Raw genomic sequence first — 21,166 nt, forward strand, 5'->3', positions numbered from 1 at the left:
AACCCCCCCCCGCTGACTGCCTGAAGTCCTATCTTGTTTACTCCATTCAGTCAGGTGAAATGCTACCCAGATCTCTGATTAACATGTGGTTCATCTATCTGTGTGGGCCAGGTCTACTACATCTCCAAGGGCTCCCTTAAGATCGCCAACAAGCAGTACACATCAGTAAAGAATGACTATGAGATGACACTCAATGGCGAGTCCACCATTATCCCCTGTGAAGACAGCTGTGATGTTCCCATGGTGCAATGTGACTTTGTCTCTATCAGTGACTTGGAGAACAGAGACAAAGATGCTATTGTTGGTAAGGAGCAGAAGTAACAATCTAGACAGGAATTTCTGAACCCAGCATGTGTCTTTAAGGTCCCACATAACCATGTCAATTCCTTCTCTTGTTCTCACAGTTTATTTTGAGAGGTGAACTGATAAACAGCCTGCAGCCTTTAACTGCAAATAAATGGCACTTTGTGTGAAAAATAAATCATAAGTGCCTTTGCATATTCCTGAAATTTTATCAGCAAAAAACTCAAGTCTGGTGAGCCTGTGAACATTAGACTTGTGACAGTTTAAGTTTTGATTTGTAGTTGTGCAGTGTGTTTGTGGGTATGTGCAAAGTCCAGTGAGTGAAGCTGTCAGGTTGAAACTCTCAAAGTGCAATACTGTTAAGAAGACGGGCTGAATAAACATAAACATTTAGCCTATAGTCCTCATAATTATGTGGCAAAGGCCGATCTGTTCACCAATTCTGCTCATCACACGATATCCATTTATTTCATTAAAGCCTCTTTAATCCTTCCAATATGTCCCCCAAAAAGTACAGAGGAAAAAAAACTGGACATTTATTACATGGTGTGTAGGAGAAGGTGTGTAGGAGAAGCATGAGTGGCTCAGAAGTTGCAGACGTAATCTAACATGCAATGAGTTAATTTGTATTGGTGCAAGACTTTCATCAGACAAATGGTTTGTGACAGAGAGAGACACAACCTCACCTAGGAATTGGCAGCGCAATCAAGCAGCCAGTAATTAAGAGAAGCACAATAATCGATGCAGCAAAAAATCATAAAGGTACATCAGGATTTTTTTCATTAAAGGATTTCAGAATGTCTCAACTGGCTAAAATTTGTTCTAAAAAGAAATCCTAATGGAACACAAAGACGGTTGTGACTGATATATTTGTGCTGGGTTGTAAAGCCGCCTTGTACCATATGGCAAATATGATGTCACAAACAACTCACAATTTACCTAAATTCATACACTATGCTGATATTTTTCATCTTAAAGTACAAAATATTGCATGCAGCTTGCTACACCTGTCATAAAAGAGAGCATGTTTCTAAGAAGACAACTAAGGTATTGATGATGCACATGCAATCATTTTTTACATTATTTTTAAATCATTTGATTTTTGATATTGGGAAACCATTTGGTATGAGCTTGATTATTCAGAATAGGCACATCTAAATCGTTGCGATTGTCATTTTACGCCCTCTTATACCGCAGTACTTTAGCAGGATGATATTTTTAAATGGTAGCCATGTTTCCCCAATCTATTTCATGAGACATTAATTCTGATGTTGTCTTATGTAACCGAAACAATAGAGCAGAGTTGCATAACGCAGTGCACAGGGGAGCGATAATGTAATTTTCAATCGGTGAGCAAACTGTTCACCAAACTGCAGGTGACTACGTGAGGCCTAAACGCATTACATTTCTCTTAACTACTGTGTATTACAAAAAGCACAAATCAACCAGCCGATGTTCCGAGCCCAGCTCCAACAGAGGCGTTCCCGAGCGCCCAATAATAAGTGATCATAAGGTGAGAATAAAGTCTGTATTGGAAAGTCGAACTGGATATGCTGGGAGGTTGAGGTAATTACACTATACGAGCAGACAGATAAAAGTGGTATTAATAAACCTGATGACAGTAATGGCCTGTAGTGCAGATTGACTTTGGGCCCTATGGTAAGAAAATGAGAACCTGCTGTCATAGGTAAAGTGAGGCGGTAATAAGAAGCTGGCTTGTAATTCTTTCAATGGAAATTGCTTTTTGAGTAACTTCTCTTCTGCCTGCTAGGTAGCATCAAGAAGTTTTGTAGTGGTTAAATGTGTTTAAAACCCTCAGTGGCTCAGAGTTGGAGTTTAAAAATGACTGCTGATGGAGATGCCAGTGCTATACCACTACAAATAATTCCTTCAGGTTTACTGTGCTTGATTGCATTAGTCAGTTAAAGCCCTTTACTGATTTCTCTCCAATATTATGTATGTAAGTTCCTGGCATGCTGGCCTCTGACGTCATGAATGAATCGCCAAGTGCCAATTTGTGCCGTAAGCTGTGGGACATGGAATGACCTGTGTGTGTGGATGTAATTGTGTATGGAAAAACAAATCGCACAATATTTGTTTGTTTGTGTGCTGTTGTTTTTATGTCATGTGTTATGTGCTAGATATTTGTAACTCTGCTGTAGGCTGTGAATCACACAGATGCAGAATAGAAAAACAAATGCTCTGCTGTGTATATCCTTTTACAGATGTAATTGGAGTGTGCAAGAGTGTGGACGACATAACCCGCCTGACAACCAAGTCCAACCGTGAAGTGTCTAAGAGAACACTCAGTCTGATGGATATGTCTGGGAAGGTGGTGACTGTCACACTGTGGGGAGAGGAAGTGAGTATGGACTTAGAGTACAAAATGTGTAATGGAACATGTGTCTGGAGTTTTCAAATAAGTGGTGAAAGTCAGTAACAGGTTTTCAGTGCGACAAAATGTTAAAGCTTTTTTCTAAGAACAATTTTCTTCCCCAAAATTAATCATTACCTGAACTAAATTTAAGCAGATGGTTTTATTCTATGTAGGAGGGATAAAAGTAGTTGGTGTAAATGATGGATACTGGTCTAAAGCTAGAGCCCAGTGACTTGTAAAGGAAATGCCTACGCTAAATCATCCTTGTGTGTAGCTTTTAATCCTTAGTTTTTGGTTAGAATTATGTCAGGAAGGCGTTGAATGAAAAAGGTTCTTCAGTGCACTCGGTGGTCACAGTTGAACAGCTTTGAGCACTGATTTAACAGTGTGCACGTTGCGTGATAGAAGGCGATAGATTTGAAGTTATTGACTACATTTCCTGTCACTGTGTGATAAAGTAAGCGTGCTCTTGCAGTTGATTTTTACCTGTGGCTCAGAGGGACTGCGCTGAGTTCACCACCAATTCTTTTCCTCCAGACAAGAAGCAGTGTTCCCTGTATTCGTTCGACAGATGCACTTTTTCCAGAGGGATTCGGAGAACTGCACAAGATGTATAGTTTATAAAGAACAATAGAACTGCCAAAAATCAAGTGTTGGAGATATTTTCCCCTATATATGAAACTTTACTGTTGCACTGCTCTTCTTTCTTTGGTTGAAGTGTGTTTATAGTTTTATCTTGTTAGAAGGCAAATTATGTTTGACATTTGATTTTTATTTATTTAATTTTTTACCCTGCTGCTTATACTACGAGTTTGACATTTGCGTATTTAGTGAAACATTTCCAAATCTATTGGCTATAGACTGTAGAATTTTTTTTATTTATTTTTTTCAAATATACATATATATGGGTTTTTTGGGGGGGGGTTCTGGGGGAAATCAGACCTCTTGTAATCCTTTGACCTTTTTATATAGTTTTAAGGCAAAAACAACTTAAAGTTATGGTAAAACTAATTGAACCCAAAATAAAACCACATAACCAAAATTATATAAACATAAAGTGGGGGTGCTGTGTAAAATGTACATTAAAAACATACATAAAATTATATGCAAGTCTCGTAATCAAATGTTCAAACTGAGAGATAAGGGGGGAAGAAGTCATTTTGAATTTGATGGCATCAGTATAACTCAACATCTTGACACAGGGCCATGTTTACCACTGTGTAGCGTCCCCTCTTCTTTTAACAACACTCTGTAAACGTTTACAGAACTGAGACCAGCTGTTGGACCTTTGGGAGAGGATCGTTGTCTCATGTTTGTCTAATATAGGACTAGCTGCTTGACAGTCCTGGGTCTTCTTTGTTGTACTTTTCTTTTCATGATGTTGCTCTAAAGCCTGTATGTACCTTTCAGCATTGATGGCGTCCTCCCAGACGTGCAAGCTGCCAATTCCACAGGCACCAGTATGCCCCTATACATTCAGAGGTGCAGGTTTTTGATCGAAGTGCTGATAACAAGCTGGATGGTTCTTTTCCCCTTTAGTCCAGTGACACAGCATGCATGTTTTACAAAAGGAATTTCCAATTTTGATTCTTCTGACCACAGAACAGTTTCCCTGTTTGTCTCAGTCCATTTTAAATTAGCTTTGGCCCAGAGAAGACAGCAGTGTTTCTGGACGTTCACATATGGCTTCTTCTCTCGCGAGATGGAGCTTTTAACCTGCATTTGTAAATGGCATGGCAAACTGTTCACAGACAATGATTTGAGGAAGTGTTCCTGAGCCTATAGAGTGATTTCCATGACCGTCTCATGCCTGTTTTTAATGTAGTGCCGCCGGCCTGCAGATCATGGGCATCCAATATTGATTTTCTGACTTTTTCTAAATCTTTTGATGAACCTCTGCCCATATTTATTTAAAACCATAAAAGATCTCTTTGTCCAAAAACACGTATATCTTATGTTGTCAGTTTGCAAAAATGAAGGAGAAAGCAAATTAAATATTGTATTTCTTTCTTTTCATAGGCAGAAAAGTTTGACGGATCTAGCCAACCTGTCATTGCCATTAAGGGGGCAAAGCTTTCAGACTTTGGAGGCCGGTCACTCTCTGCATCCTTCAGCAGTACTCTTATGATCAACCCAGACATCCCTGAGGCATATAAGCTCAGAGGCTGGTAAGTAGGCTCGAGTTTCATAGATAATGCAATGTAGAAATTGCTCATGTGTTCTTGCAATTATACAAAGTGGCTTTACAGCAAGTGTAAAATCTGGTATATATTTATTGCCATAAGGCTTTACTCATTTTTTTCACAAACTTAAAGACTGCTTCATAGATGCAAATATTGGTTACAAATAAAGAACTCTAAGGATTTAAAAGGCAGCTTGCATTTCCCAAGTTGTAAGAGTACATACACTGATTCTCATTATCAAGATTAGCTTTCCCCCATTAGCCACAATGTGGGGGGTGCTTCAGTGAAGCATTAGATATAAATGGAAATCATACTTAATCTATGAAAATGTGTCTTTTGCTCTTCTAATCGCCTTTGAGATGAAACGAAATCCCGACTCATTTCTGTGTGATTATGTTGATTGTAGCATTTTTTTCTCTCTTCCTGTGTGCGTGTGTTTGCGTGGCTATGGTGTGTGCATATGTATGTTGTTTGTGTGTTTTTTCACTTGAACACATACAATTATGTGGAAATTAGCCATAAAGTCTTTGTCTTCATGGCTCTTTGTTCACATGTGGTCATGTGTGTTGACGCTTAGCTGAATTTATTAAGAGTTAAAAAGGTGTATGCTGAGTTATAGAACAGTATGTTAACAAGTTTACAATTTTTTTTTTTTTTTTTTTGCATTATGTGCCAGGTTTTCAATTATCCCCTAGTGTTCAACATGACCTGAAATAGCCGTGCACTTTGTGCGAGACGTGAGGTAGGGGGGTAGTATTTTTATAGGCTGCGCGTTAGTTTGTGTTTAGATTGGCACATGATTGATACATGAGGCAGTCCTCACATGGACTAAAGAGGGTGGTACTTAACCTTACTCCTGCACTGTGGCACACTGATGGATCTGTCCTCTGTATTGATCCTGCTTAAGCAGGCTGTGTCTGACCCCTCCTCACTGACATGAAGGCAAATGTCTATGTTTGTGAGTGGAGGGCCAATCGATTGTATCCAAAGGGTTTCGTTTATTTACCTTCCAATAGCAGTGTCTGCTGTACGCTAAGAAATAAGACACTAAACAGTTGAAATTTATTTTGTGACAAGTTGGCGTAATCTTTTCTTCTGCCTTATAAAATGTGACTGGGTATTTATACTCGGGACCTGATCTGCATAATCGGAGCAGTGAAATGTGACTCTCCTTTGCAGGTGAGAAGGCAGCAGACGATAAATTATGCTCAAAGTGGCTTTTTAATCTAATGTATAGGGTGGTGGTAATTTCTTTATGATAGTTTTGGAACAGCCGCTGGCTTCTCTGAATATTTTAGATCTCATTTCTCAGAATGCCAACTACACTGAACCCCTCTGAAGTTGAGCATCATCAGGACCACTCCGGGGTCCTACGCTTTCTTTTACTTGTACACCATGAAGTCCTTAATCGCATTTCCAGACCCTTGCAGCAGAGTTTATACACTTACTACATTCTCTCTTCCCTTCTCACGAATGGAAAGATGCCAATCCTGACTCATTTGTCAATTGAAAATCATTGACAAGCATTGGTAGACAGTACCATTAAATAGCTTATCTGAAAGATGTAGCCTTATCTGTGGATGAAGATAATTGCTTGTTATATTTATGTGATATATTGTAAAGGCTACACCCGAAGTTATATCTAGGTAACGTGAGAAGAAAGTTTTTCCTTCTCTCTCTCTCATACCACTGATTGCCGTGAAACGTGTAACATGGATTTTGTGCTGTTGATAAACTTGGGCCATGGTTACAGACTATGTGTTTCTCTCTTTCTGTAATCGTGAGACATGAAATTCACAAACAGAGATAAGGGAAGAAAAACAATTAAACTCTAAATTAATCTTTTGATAATTATGTTTTTTTTCTAATCTCGCACAGAAGAGAATCCAAAGCGTTCTCTCCATCAGCCAAAAAAATAAAAAATAAAATGTGCCAAGGCTGCTGAAACATCATTGTTTTACTCCTGCAGAGGCATCTTAATTTGATTGTGTTTTGGCGCAGACCTTTGGGACCTTCTCAAATGAATAGTCTATCCTTGGTGAGCTGTTGTCTCAAACTCATGCAGCATATTAGCAGTGCTGCTCAGTACTTGCCAGTGTGCTTATATAGAAAGCTGAGTAGCATTCCTTTGGCACACTAATTAATCTGGGAGAGGCAAAAATACAGTTTAGGGCATATGTATTTGAATATTGACAGTTTTTATTTTCCATGTTTACCAAAATACATTCAAGCTAGTTACATAATGGATCTGAGCTTGAAGTACAGATAACTTTAAGCTTTAATTTAAGGGCGTTCACATCCAAATTAGATGAAGGGTTAAGCAATTAAAGTTCTTTAATGAGAAACCTTAGGGTTTTCAGGTGACCAAAAGTAATTGGACAACTGTTACAAAGGCCGTTTATAGGCAAGTTTGGTGTGTTCCTTCATTAAACATGTAAAAGGATTAGATTTTATTCCACGTGTTCCAAGCTGTGTTACAGTGAGCCCAAAAAATGTCAAAGACGGCTACCAAATCGACAGTCAAGTAGACTTTGCCAGGCTTACTAGCAAATATTTATTTATTTTGGCCCCTCAATGTCTACAGCGAGGACGACAGTGGTGTAAACAGGACACTTAATTTATCTGCATAGTAGTAGACTACTTCTAAACAGAAGACCTCATGCAAATAAAGACCTTTCACAAGATCGAAACCAGTTGTCATTGTGGTAACAGTAAGGTCAGGTAAGACTGCTTTAAATAAACTAGAATTGTCTTAAACCAGAATGATGCACATGATCTAATGTGCACAGCATCTTCTGTAAAACATGGTAGAGCAGTGAGATGCATGGGAATGTTTGGCTTCCTGTGGGACTAGGGTCACTAGTGTTTATCAGTGATGTAACAGAAGACCAAATGTCTTAGAAGTATGAAGTATATAAAGATCCACTATCTGCTCAGAGCTCAGATTCTGTCCACTACATTACAGACGGGCATTAACTCAAAAAGTAATGTTAACATAACCTCAGAGCTTTTGAAAGGAAAGAGGTGAAATATTTTTCAAAAGACCAAGTCGCAACTAAGCAGAAATCTCCAGGACTGAAAAATGAACCCAAAATGCAGTGCCAAAAATCACAGCCCCTCTAGTGGCCACTTGAAGTTGACACCAAAAGCATCTGAATCCCCATAGTCCCATGTTAAAATGCCCAAGTGTAAGGCATTAAAATGCACATTTGCAGTCTTTCTTTTTTCTTTTTTCTTTTTGTATTTGAGATGTCTGACTGCATTTATCAAAGAACTGTGCTTCAGTTTTAGTCGATAAAATGCTGCTATTATATTAGCTTACTTAAAACTAATAAGAACATACTGTTTATGTATCTCTGTGAACAGTTTATACGACAAGATTTGAGGAATAGTTTTTTTAGTAACAGGCAAAAAGTTAACTGCATCTATAAGTAAAATTATATAAATCTAAATAAAATAAATATACATTATGACAAAACAGTATATTCACTGTAAGCTTATTTGGTCCAAAGCAGCACTTTTGCGATGATGAGGTTTCCAGCTGTCTAATTCCCAAGAATCACTGTGTCTCCAAAGTATTGGTCAGAATTTCATCATACTTAATTGGTCTTCGCCCAGATTGGACCATTTTATGGAAAATAACCTTAGAATTGTGATGGATTGTGAGTCGGATAAGCTCCTTTAAAGCAGAGTCCAAACCAATGGGTGATGGCACTGTGGCTACATCCATCCTTTATACACTGGTCTATAATCTCAGACCAATCAAGCAGCATTAGGCAGACAGACAAAAACACAACAAAAACAAATGAAGACCACTACAGTGAAAAGCCTGGCAAAGCATCTCAAACCTTCCTTTGATGTTCACATGTTGTCGACTTCAGGCAGTCAGTGCCTGCAAATGATTCTTGACAAAGTATTGAAACTGAGTAGTTTATTTATGATTATGTTAATTTCTTATGGTTACAGAGGGCTTCATATATTTTGGTTAACCTTTTGAATTAAAGCTGAAAATTTGCTTTGCAATAGAATTGCAGCTGTTGCTTTTAAACTCTTTTGGTGATTAAAAAGACAAAAATATCCCTGTTAAAACATTTCATGACCTTGCTGTAGAATTCATTTATTTTAGTAACAATCCAACACTAATATTCTTGACCTTTGGTTATTCTCAGATCTTTGTGCCTCATTCTGAGACATCAGAGTGAAGGCCTACGCCTTTTGCGGAAATCTTCAGAATCAGACTTCACATTAGCATTTTTTTGTATCTAAATGTGAAGTTTTGGTTGTCCATTAGGTGGCAACAGCACATTTAGATCGCCTTCCTGTCTTTTCCTAAAATGTCAGGTGGTGTAGTCCCTGTTCTGACATTTTTGTCAGGTTTATACTCATTTTTTTTAAGCTGTCAACCTCAGACATTCGTCATCAGCTCATTTAGTCACAGTCCAAACTGACATTTTCTGTCTTGCATATTGTGACTACAGCATTTGGATTTGTGCATAGCGCATAGGTAATTATGCCAGCTAAGATGCAAACAAATTTGAGCACAGCTGTGTGGAGAACATGATCTTTCATTGAATTGACTGTTATGTTACCCTAATCTTTAACTGTGCTGTATTGATTTGATTTTTAAAAAATATGTAAAATATTTTGCTTGATAAATGACACTTTGTGGGTACTTAAATTTAATATCTTTTTGTCATCTGATAACAATCTGAATACTTAAGGTAAAAATCCACTGGTCAGCCTGGAGCCTAGTCTTCTATCATCCCTTCATGTCCCTTTATCTGACATGTCCCCGTTCCTGTACAGTGACACTTGACACGTCTGTGTTATGCACATTCATGCGTCTGCCAACCTCCAGCCAGATATCATGGTGTTCTTGTCTTACTGAAACCACTCTGCTCTCGGCCTGGATCTTTCCGCTCTCACTTGTCTGTTGCACATTTTCTGCCAGACCGAATTTGCCCTCTTTTTGTCTTCTTTATCACAACCACTACTTTTTGTGTGCCATTTCTGTTTCCTGCAGCAGATTTTCTTTTTTTTAAACTGAATTCGGTCACTATGTTCTCTTGGGTATCTGTCTATCAGGTGTCCAGAGAAGCCATGCGAAGTCTTGCTATTCTGCAGTTTGTTTGGTTTTTTTTCTTAAATATTGTGTATTTGCCTTCTCTGGCATTAATTCATGCCAAGGAATGCCATCTCTGTTTTGTCATTTGATTGGTCAGGGAAAGCTCCTGATTGGATGCAGACCGAATTAGGTACACTGGTGAGGAAACTGGTGCCACTTTAAGGAATTGTTTACATTTGTTAGGAGGAGCTGGAAATCGACAACCTGTGTTTCGCTCGGGCCACAGTGTAAAATGTTAATGGGGATATTTTCTATTAGTCATGCCTGTCAGGAGCAAAGCAAGCTCTCCCTGTATTTACAACCAGGCCTTGCCATTGTACGCTGCTCTGCCTTGTGGCCAACAGATTACTAAGCTGTATTGATCTTGGTGACCGTTTTAAACTGCTGTGTGTTTTTTTTTTTTTTTTTTTTTTTTTTCTCCCCACAAGTGCATTTTACTCTCATCCATCTGTCTTTTCAGTCTACCTTGCCTTACCCCCCTTTTTTTTCTCCTATTGCCTTCCCTGAATTACCGGGAACACTAGATGAAAATGGGTTTCTGATATCACCGTAACAGCCCTGACCCTGGCCAGCTCATCCGTCCCTCTGCTGTTGATTCATTTCACAAGCCTCTCAGCCTGCCTTCCCCTCAGATGAGCCGTCCCTGCTTTGACAAACACAAACGGATTCTCTGCACAACACTATTTTTTTTTTTTTTTTTTTTTTAACTCAACTGTTAAATAGACAGCCTGCAGTCTGTTGACAGTCATGTGAACAGCAGCGTATTGTGCCTCCTGCCTGGGTTGGGATGTGTTAAAATGAATAATGTTGCAGTCCATAAGTGGGCTTCTGCACAACAGTGTTGTGACAAGGCGAAATATTTTGCATATATTTTTATCAACTTAACATGGTGCATTTACTTAAGGGAAGACCACAGATTGTACACATCAACATGTTTTTGTATAAAGCTTTTCATGCCTCCAGAGGGAGCTACACAAAAATCTTATAAAGCACTACAAGTTATGTCACTTTTCAGGCTGAAGACTGTTGTAAAGACCCCTATGATTCCTTATTTGGCGTGTAGACCGAAGGTTATCTATTTTTTTTTTTTTTTTTTTTTTTTCCCTCCAGCTGAAAGTGCCATGTGCTCTTATGAAAAAGCCCGGTTGGGAATGCCTGAGAGTCCCTTGGAGACTCGGCACTAGCAGTATTAACTTTTTGACTGTTATTCAGCACCTTTACAAGTGTGATGTGATGGTATTGAATTTGTCCTGCCAGTCCTCCACTGTGAAAGTTGAACATATTTTGGCTATTGGAAGTCAGAAAAAACGGCAAATGCTCAGTGCTGAAAAGATGCTCAACACCTTGTCACGGCACTGACGTTTTTAGAATCTGGTAAAAATGCAGCGCTCCCAATTCAAACTGTAAAAATGCTTTCCAGCTTGGGGGTAAAAGCCTTTGAAGTATAAGTGGAGTGATCAAACTGTCCATTAGAGAGAATTACATAGAATAAAACATGACCTCTGATATTATCAATTAGTTTTTCTTTTACTTTTGCTGTCATATAATTCAGGAATGTAGTGTGTGCAATAAAAAGACATGCTTAACAAACAAGCTTTTATCATAAAATCAGTAATAGTAGACTGACAGAAAATTAAATGACAGCTATTTACATAATCAAATAAGCCATTTTTATTTAAACTGGAAATATTTGTTTGTCAAATGTGAAAATGCTTTGTTTGTCTTGGTCCTTTGTGAGTGAATTTAAAATGTGTTGGCTTTGAACTATTAGTCTGACAAAATGAGCAATACACATTTTAATCACTTTTGCAAATTTGTAGTCCAAACAATTAACTGAAGAATAATCAAGAGCTTAATCAGTAATAAAACCATTTATTCGGGTCATGCTGTATTAAGCTCAGTTTACTGCGAATGGGGTCAAATCAGCAGTAACTGTTATTTGCTTTATTCTACGCAGGTATGACAAGGAGGGGCACGCTATGGATGGACAGTCTCTGACGGAGGTGAAAGGTGGCAGCGGAGGAGGAAACACCAACTGGAAGTCTCTAGCTGACGTTAAGACTGAGCATCTGGGACACGGAGACAAGGTACACACACGCATGGCTTTGTGTTGACACACTCGAACATTAAAGATATGGTAACCCCAATATTGTTATTCAAGGTTGCCTCTTTGAAGATATTCAAGGACACACTGAAAGGCCGCTGTTGAATCCCAAACAACAAATATGAAATGCTTGCAGTCAAACTGCATTTGTTATTAAAAATCCAAGGTACATACTGCACTTCTGTATAGGCTTCTGTATTGTAGCTTTTCACTCCTAGCTCTGCTTTGCAAACCTGAAGCAAAAAGGCTTTGGAATCAGCGTTGTATAAAAGCACTGCACCACCACCTATGTGCGCTTAAAACCGAATCCTACTAAAGTTCCTAATCCTAATGCAATATAATGCATTGCCTTGTGGGTATCCCCTCCATAGCCCCATTGTATGTTCTTGGTGAAAGTCACATTTAATTCTAGTACTGATTAGATTCTACATTGGCTTTATTCTTTGCCCATTTGTAATGTAATTCCTTGCCCTCAAATAAGTAATATATGTTCTTCAATTTCCTCGTTTTTTCATCTGTGCTGTTGAGGGAAATGGAGCTCAGTGAGGTGTATAAATTCTCCAAAATGGATAATGTGACCTGTGCTGAGATCTTAATTTGTGTAGTTTAACATAATTTAACACGTTAGTAATCATCACAGTATGATGAAAATGCCCCATAAAACTGGGACAATTAATAGATACAAGCAATTATGAGGGGACCAATGAGAACAAGTTTGACACTGTCTGTAAAATACGAGTTTAAGACTGTAAGGATTGATATTCTGGCTAGCTGGAAGCTTAGGAAAGCAAAGAAATGCTTCAGACAAAGTACTGGAGTAAGACTGTTAAGTAAAATATACTTTGTTTAAGGAGTAATTGTTTTTTAAATAGTGAGCATAACAGTCATCTAGTGACCCTGTCAAACATCTGCTGTGCTGAGATGAATGATTTCAAATTATAAATGTGCGCTCTACATGATTGGTGTAGCAGTGGTTTGCTTTTTGGCCCACTTTGCCTCATACCAGAATAGGGAAGCACGCTTAACCTTGATAAGCTGTTGTTAGAATTTATTTAATATTACTTTCACCAGGTTCGATCCCAGTACTATAAAGGAGACGCAGATCCCTTTTGGGAATCTCCTGTCTGATGTAAAAGGGCACTGTAGAGGATCTAGAAGAGCCAAAGAAAGTACCATGAATTCTGATTCTGTTGAAGAAAGATGATCTATTTAACCCAATGTGGTGACCCCTTGTGATTAAGGGTGCAGCTGAAGGTATCTGTTCCTCCTTCTTCATCCATCAATGGAACTTGTTGATGGATTTAATTTTTCTAACATAATTTTTATTCACTTAAATTCCTTAACACAAATCTTCAGCCAATTTCAGGTGAATTCCTTTTGCCATTGTGCACATGATGAGGCTTGGTATTGACAAATGAGGTTAGTCCGGTCTTTAACCTTCTGAGGCATCCTATACATGAGGGCATGGGGTCGGGGTTTCAAGGCTGCACCCACACAACTTTGTTGCAATTAATTGTTGCCGTCACAAAGTCTTTGTGTGCCACAATCTCAAGTTTCCACATTGGTCCTCTGCCCTTTCTGACAGCAAGTGGTCACCCTCCACTTGTTGGCTTGACATCCCATTTGTAAGAGCCAGTGACAGGGCCAAAAAAAACAAGTTCTTCTGCCCTGTTCCTACTGGTCTGTCACACGTTAATTAAAGAGGTATTTACTTGATTAATTAGAGCTCTTGGAAAACTAGTAGAGCTTGATGTCAGGGTTATTTTTTTGCTCAATCAAAATAGTCAAGGGTTTAAAAAAGAAAGCTTAGACATTTGCTGTGTGTTGAAACAAGATTTTTTCCCCCCATGTTTTCTCCCTGTCATTTACCTCACTTCTAAGGGCTTTTTTTATTTATTCAAAGTGACATTGAGTAACAGTTGTCCTTGAGCTGGAAGTTAATTGAGGTGATTGTATTTCATGTAATAGCCATGGTCAGTATAAACAGAAGAGCAGTTTAAAAATCATATATTTATTGCACTTTGCTCTTGTTTGTATTTAAGTTAACCAAGTTATTATAGACATTTTCATGGTTTTCTGACATCTGACTTGAACATTATCATTCAGACATGGAAGGTCAGTTGCTTTGCCAAGGCGTAGTTATTCATCCTTCATCAAACCGTGGAAAAGCCAGACTTATGTTATGACAGGCTATTCTGAGGTTAGTATGAGGTGGGAGACTCTCCAAAAGCAGTCAGCTTTTGGACTGCAACAAAGACAGAGAATAAAAGGACAAATAGAAATGTACAACTGCTGCACCTGCAAGAGACACACACAAAAAAAATAATTAATGTCTTGATTACAGGACTGTCAGGAGATTTGTTTCCCTCGACTATGGCAAATGTCACTTGGTTGATGTTTTCCATGACCACAAAGAAAACTTCCTGGAAGCTGTTTACATGCAGCATGTTTCTAAAGTTTGACTCCGTGCAAAAGCAGCAGCTCCCTCAATAGTTGGCATTTGCGTTGCCATTAGCATTCTGGTTGGCAGTGTTGGTTATGCATCTGCTCCTTAAATGATAATAAGTTTATTTCTGACCATTCGCATATATCACTGCATAGTCCCAAAAATGCCATCTTAATATTAATTTTTATCCTGTTTCTATTTTGGTTTGCATTAGTCAACATCCACAACACAAAGGTCATGAGAGTGAGACGTGATAAGTATGTCACAGTTACAATGTTTATACTTTTTTGTTGTTGTTTTTTTTGTCTTTTGTTTAGGCTGACTACTACACCTGCGTAGCTACGATTGTGTTTCTGCGCAAGGAAAACTGTCTTTATCAGGCCTGCCCCAGCCAAGACTGCAACAAAAAAGTGGTTGACCAGCAGAATGGCATGTTTCGGTGTGAGAAGTGTGACAAAGAATTCCCCAACTTCAAGTACCGCCTCATCCTCTCTGTAAGTGATTCAGTGTGGGTTCCCCCAAAAGCTTCTGGCTGTCTTTTCTTTCTTTTTCTTTTTAAGCTATGCCATCCACTTGCAGAAACATATATGACCATGCACACATTGAAAGACCGTTTTCGTTGAATTCTGAGTCAATGATTCTTCTAATACGTCTAATAAATAATCAAATAATAAGGCATCAGATTGGTGAAGATTTTGTAAATTACATGTCATGTACAAGGAGGAGAACAGTGCAATGCAGAAGACTGCCATGAAGGTCTGTGTGTAGCTTGACTGCAAAAAAAATTATTAAATCAGGTCTAATATGAAGTCCACTAACTAAAACTAGCACGTCACAAGTCTGCCACAACTGTGCGCAGTTATTTAAAAGCGAGCTTCAAAGAACAGTCAAATTGCTTCCAGCGAAAATGTTGTAGCTTTTTTTTTTTTTTTAAAAGCCCATCCCTACCTTTATATTGCCTATTATATCCTGGGGCTCAATCTAATCCACCCCCTTTATGGCTCTGCCTCTGTGTTTAAACATTTTCCCAATCTGCTCTTTGTGATTAAATTTAGAGATGTATAAATCCCGTTCTGCTGTTTCTGTGACTCAGTGTAATGAAGACACATGTTGTATTCCCATTTTGCGTGGTTAGTTACATTGGGTTAATTGCAACAGCTTTCCCATCGGCATTACCATTTTACAGAAAACACAGACATGAATGCAAACAAACTGCATTTTTAAGTAAAAATGACAAAAACTCAGTGAGCAACAAGCAGTGAGAGCCATGCATCTGAAATAGGCGGGTTTTGTTTCGTACCATTCACCAGTTGACATATTGTTATTCTTCACAAGCTTTAGCTTAACCTGAGAGTGTGAGTGTGTGTACGCACTTTTGTGTGTTTGTGCCACACCTGCCGGGAGTATATAGGCTATCTATTAACTGTTATATCAAACAAACACCCTTGCACAAAATGTAAGCCAGGCCACTCTGGTCAATAGTTGTTTATGCATTTAACTTTTTTTCCCCTCTCTATTATCTGTCAGGCCAACATTGCAGATTATGGGGACAACCAGTGGGTGACTTGCTTCCAGGAGAGTGCAGAGGCTATCCTGGGCCAGAATGCAGCTTACCTGGGGCAGCTCAAGGACTCGGTGAGGCTTTCTCTGCTGAATGTAATACTTTCCTCAGGGAACGACCAGGGCAGAGCTAAACTTTAAGCTTCATGCTCCCCAAACATAACCACACTTACATTTCTGTAGACAAATGCAAATATGTCTGAAAGCTGTGGTGCTTTGTTTTTTCTATTTATAATTACTTAGAAAAATCAAAGCTTTTTTTGTTTCTTTTTGTCAGACACTTACTTTCCTTTGCACTCAAGACTGTTTGATGAAACTGGCTTTTGATTAAAGGATTATATCTGAACTTGTATTTAAAATTCAGAATGAGGCTGCCTTCGATGAGGTCTTCCAGCATGCCAACTTCAACACTTTTGTCTTCCGCAACAGAGTGAAGCTGGAAACATATAATGTAAGTAAAAATGGTGTGGTAGTGTGATAAAATGCCCAGGGTTTTGTCGTTGCAGCACTGTGTCAGACAGACCACATGCATTTAAAAAAAAAAGAAGAAGAAATCTAGAGAAAAATGAGGCCACGTCTCTGCGTCCCTGAACTACTGAAACTTCACAGCGGGAACATAAGAGGTTCTGCTTGTTTTTGTTGTTTTTCTTTTTAACATGGGATAGTTTTCCCATTTTGACTGGCAGAACTGCGTCTTAAAAAAAAAATGCCGTCAGAGTGTTTGTCCTGGGATGCTGCTCATTTTCAGTGGCTTTGTGAAGGATGCACACACAGATTAGCTGCGGTCAGTATTTCCTGTAGGCCACACAGATAGAGGTTTGTTTTGAGGGAAGCACATAAAAGAATTGATTGGGCTGGGACTCTGAGCAGGAAGTCTGGAGCCAAGCCAGAGACTGCATCCGCCTTCAACACACAAAAAAGGGCCACTGTGTCTGTCACATTCAGCTCAGCATCCTAACTGCCAATGGCACTGCTACAAGCATGTATTGGCTTCTGTCTCCAAACCCCATATTCCTTCAACAGAGACACCTGCAACCCCTCTTTGAGTTTATTTTCCACTTCTCAGCGCTACAATCCAGCCATTGTGTCATGCTCTCGCACATTGTTGTGTACTTTGATTTATAGGCTTGATGTGGGACAAAGCAGGTTCTTAACAGTCCGTTGTAACACAGTGTGACTTGCATATTGACCAGACCCCTCTAAAGAGCATCATCAGAATATTTCAGGGAATTACACTCTTCGTTTTAACTGAATGAAGTTTTCCCCGTAAGGAGTGTAATAAAATTACCTTCTGTAATGCCAGTAAAACAGTGAAACACACCATCAGCACATTTAAAGGTCATTCTAGCTATATCACATGTTAGAATAGAACCCATCACATTTTTAGCCAAATACACAGATGCAGTGCAAAGCTGATGAAATTATTCAAATTAAACCTAAGAAGGTAATTAAGCACTGGCAGTTTGGATAATTATTGGATTATTTCAGTAATTAAGGACTTATTAAGTATCATTGCCATCATATCCTTTGTATTATATAATGCTGGTTAAAGAAAATGAAAAGTTTCATATCATCTCATACTGTAGGAAAATGTGATCCTTTTCCATTTTATTGCTATTTTATTTATTTATTTTTTTTAACTGGTACAAAATTATTATTTTTTTTAAATGTATATGTACAACAAAGTAGAGCGCCTTCTCTGATTGTCAAACTATTTAATGGTTGTACAGTTAAAACAGAGTACGAAGGAGATATGTTTGGAATTAGTGATGCGAACAAACTCGAATTAGAATGAAGCTCATACAAAATTAAAAAACAAAGACAGGGTTGCGAGATGTTGCTGGTGTCAAAGTCAAAACCTGAGGTTGCCATTATTAATCTCATTTGGGCATTGAACTACATTTATATGCATAAGGTCTTAAATAAATGATGATATTGTCCTTTTAAGAGCAATATGGGGGCTGTGTAATACTATGATTAATTGGTGAAACTTCTTTATTATATTTATCATGCAAAACAAGGTGTTATGCATAATTTAATTTAATGTAAATCTGTAGATTAAATACTTTGATCAATTGTTTATTTGTATTTGACCTCATGAATCTTTCAAGTCAGTACTTGACCTTTTACTTGCCTGGAACCAGAGTTTTTATTGTAGCTTTTCTCCTGCATTGATCACTGCTATTCCAGTTTTAAATAGAAATAGCTGGATTTGAAGGGATATCTCCTTTATTTTGCCCTTATGAATTCTGTCTGATGGGATGTGGCGATCTCTTATCACACACTTTGGGGCTTTAGTGCAAGGTGAGGGGTGTGAGTTTAGAGAGGAGTGAAGTGGTTTCTGACACTGATTGGTCTGAGCACAGCAGGCTTTTTACTCCACCACCACAGATCAGTTGCACTCATCCAGTTTTCCAGTCTGGAAGGAACTACTGGTGTAAACAGACTGTATATAAAAGAACATATCTACCATGATGTCACCTGTTGGTAGCTGAAGTTCAGTCTGTCACCTGAGGGACACTGCATGCACATAGTAAAAACATACCAATCACAAAGTAGCCCTGGAGTAAAGCAAATGAATTGCCCAGCCCTGCACTACGTGAGACTATGTGACTCTTATGGGGCCAAAATGAGCATAATGTTGTAATAAATAGGACTGAAGTCTTTCTAGGAAAGCGTTTACTGAGGTTATAGGTGAGCAGTGCACTTGTTCTCCCATAGTTATCTCTATACAGTACATGACTTTTCTCCTAGCCAGATGAGTCGCCCCCTGCTGGCCTTTGGAGAGAGTGAAGGTTTTACACACTTCGCATTGGCTTTAAGAGCGGAAAGCTGTGTCCACCTTTTTATGTGGGAAACGTGAACTGTGTGTTCATTAGCCTTCATTTTTTGTTTCAGTTTAGGCAGAACTGGCACAACTGCTCTGCGTTTAATTGATGAACTTTACTTTTTGTGATAATTAAATAAAACACCCATATTTATATCTGAACTTCTTGCTTTTAGCATTTGTTAAATTTGGCCTTCCTGTGCTAAAATGTGCACCGTGCAGGGCTCCCCTAGGTCTTCCGCCTTAATTCTAACATCAATCTCCATTCATATGATTAAATTTGAGCAGTTTGAGGTCGCTTCATATTTGTCTGCATATTTCACTTACAAAAAAACCAAGCATTAAGATCCAAAATGATTTCTTTTTTCTTAAAGAAAAATGGTTTACATTTCACCCACTTAAGCAACAGATGATCAGCGGAGACAAAAGGAGTGTAACCACTGTTTAAATGCAGAGAGTAATAGCCCTGGTAGAACGACCTTCCCCTGTCTAGACAGCTGTGGAGATGTCTAAGGCTTTAAATGTTCGACTCTGTCTTTCATTGGTAATTAAATATATTACATAATGATTTTTAGTCGTTAGCAAAATCTTGTTGAAAACATTTACCATGGGATAAATGCCAATGTCCAAATGGCTCTATATATTTATACAGCCATTTGGAGATATATTTATCTATATCGACTTGATTTTGTATGCCATTTCTCATATGAATGTCATTTTCTTTCTGACAGGATGAATCGAGGATTAAAGCCACAGTGATGGATGTGAAGCCTGTTGATCATAAAGAGTATAGCAAGAGGTTGATCCTGAACATAAGGAAACTGGCGGCTAACCACTAGGAACCTTTGACAAGTGTTCTGGTTTTGTTTGCTCTTGCAAATTTTTCATTTTCTGTACAAAAAAAGGCTGTCACTGTGTTGTAGTTTTTGCTTACCAATCAAAATGATCTTTTGGTACTCTTTTCTTTGTCCTTTTGTCATGGTCATATAAAAAAGGATGTTCTTTTCTTTTTTTGTTATTATGTGAAGTCAGAGGAGAGAGTGGGTCAGTAAGGCACAAAAGAAGAAATCACCACAGTGCCTGTCTTAAGTAAACCAGCTGTTTATGTGTATACTGTGGTCATGTGGAGGTGGTAGCTGCTTTTAAGCAGAAAACCAGCAAAGTAGCAAGCACTCCTTTTCACCCTCTGACGTGCACTCAGAATGGCAGGGCTGGACCTGCACATGCCAGATAAGACCATTTGCTCTCCCACTCGGCCTTTTTTTTTTTATGTTATTTCCCCCTCTGACTCTCGCATACTTGCAAACATAAGCACATACACACATGTACAGTGTGGGCCTAATGGGAAATGTACTACGTTTTGTTTTGTGTGAAGTAGAGACATATTTGTGTTTCCACTGTCTGTTTCATTAATTCTGTAGTTTTATTTGTTATAATTATCAGTTGGAATAAAGATATTTGTAATCACGTTAAAATAAAGTGTATTCCTGTTAAGTGATGCGCATAATTAATGCAAAACGATGTTGCTTGGAACACCTTATCCTGGGCTGACCCCCCCCGCCTTTTTTTTTTTTTTTTTAAGTAAACATCAACAACATGTGGACTTTTTTTTTTCCCCCCCCCCCCCCAAGTATGCATTCAGGGGATTTATGCGAGAGCTGGTGCACAATGCCCTCCATCTCCAAAGGTTTTGCTCAGATGTGCAACAGATTCTCTGCAAACTTCACTTTCATGTTCTATTAAAGCAGAACATCAGTGAGGCTGCACCTTCCCATTTTTCTTGTGATAACATCTAGTTTCTGTTGATCGTTTCTGTTGCCTGTAGTGTGTTGAAATGGATTAGAGCTGTCTTTAAATGGTAAGGAAAGGTAAGTTTTACTTGGAGGGGAAACATGCTTGGAGACATGGATTAGGTTTAGTATAACCAGACCCCTCCATTTCTTTCCAGATAGCTTTTTTTTTTTTTTTTTTTTTTTTTTTTTTTAAAACCCAAAAAAACAACACTATTCCTTTTCATTTCAGTTATTAGTGCTTGTCTAGATGTTGCAGTACATTGAGTATTTTCAGAGCAACACAACTTAGATGTGGCGTCAGATGTTGTCAAATATAGACAGTAATGCTTTATTCTGTTTAGTCTACCAGACACAAAGACATTGGGGCTTTTTAGGCATCCAAACTGATTATTTTTTTATTCATGTGCTTGTACACTACTGTTGAGGATGAGGTTTGTAGATCTTGCAG

General features: G+C 38.5%; 1 protein-coding gene across 2 annotated transcripts in view; it reads left to right on the forward strand.

Annotated features, from left to right (window-relative positions):
• Positions 1–20,400, forward strand: part of rpa1 (replication protein A1) — a 28,048-nt gene extending 7,648 nt beyond the window's left edge. For both annotated transcript variants that reach the window (XM_039622873.1, XM_039622872.1), the window contains exons 10-17: positions 112–304; positions 2,529–2,665; positions 4,700–4,848; positions 11,946–12,075; positions 14,856–15,032; positions 16,066–16,173; positions 16,463–16,549; positions 19,657–20,400. In XM_039622873.1, coding sequence (XP_039478807.1) covers positions 112–304; positions 2,529–2,665; positions 4,700–4,848; positions 11,946–12,075; positions 14,856–15,032; positions 16,066–16,173; positions 16,463–16,549; positions 19,657–19,764 — 1,089 coding nt within the window. In that variant the 3' untranslated portion in view covers positions 19,765–20,400. The remainder of the gene's footprint in view (positions 1–111; positions 305–2,528; positions 2,666–4,699; positions 4,849–11,945; positions 12,076–14,855; positions 15,033–16,065; positions 16,174–16,462; positions 16,550–19,656) is intronic.
• The last annotated feature ends 766 nt before the right edge of the window (positions 20,401–21,166 follow it).

This window comes from Oreochromis aureus, linkage group 14 (genome assembly GCF_013358895.1).
Source record: "Oreochromis aureus strain Israel breed Guangdong linkage group 14, ZZ_aureus, whole genome shotgun sequence".
In the NCBI taxonomy this organism is placed as follows: domain Eukaryota; kingdom Metazoa; phylum Chordata; class Actinopteri; order Cichliformes; family Cichlidae; genus Oreochromis; species Oreochromis aureus.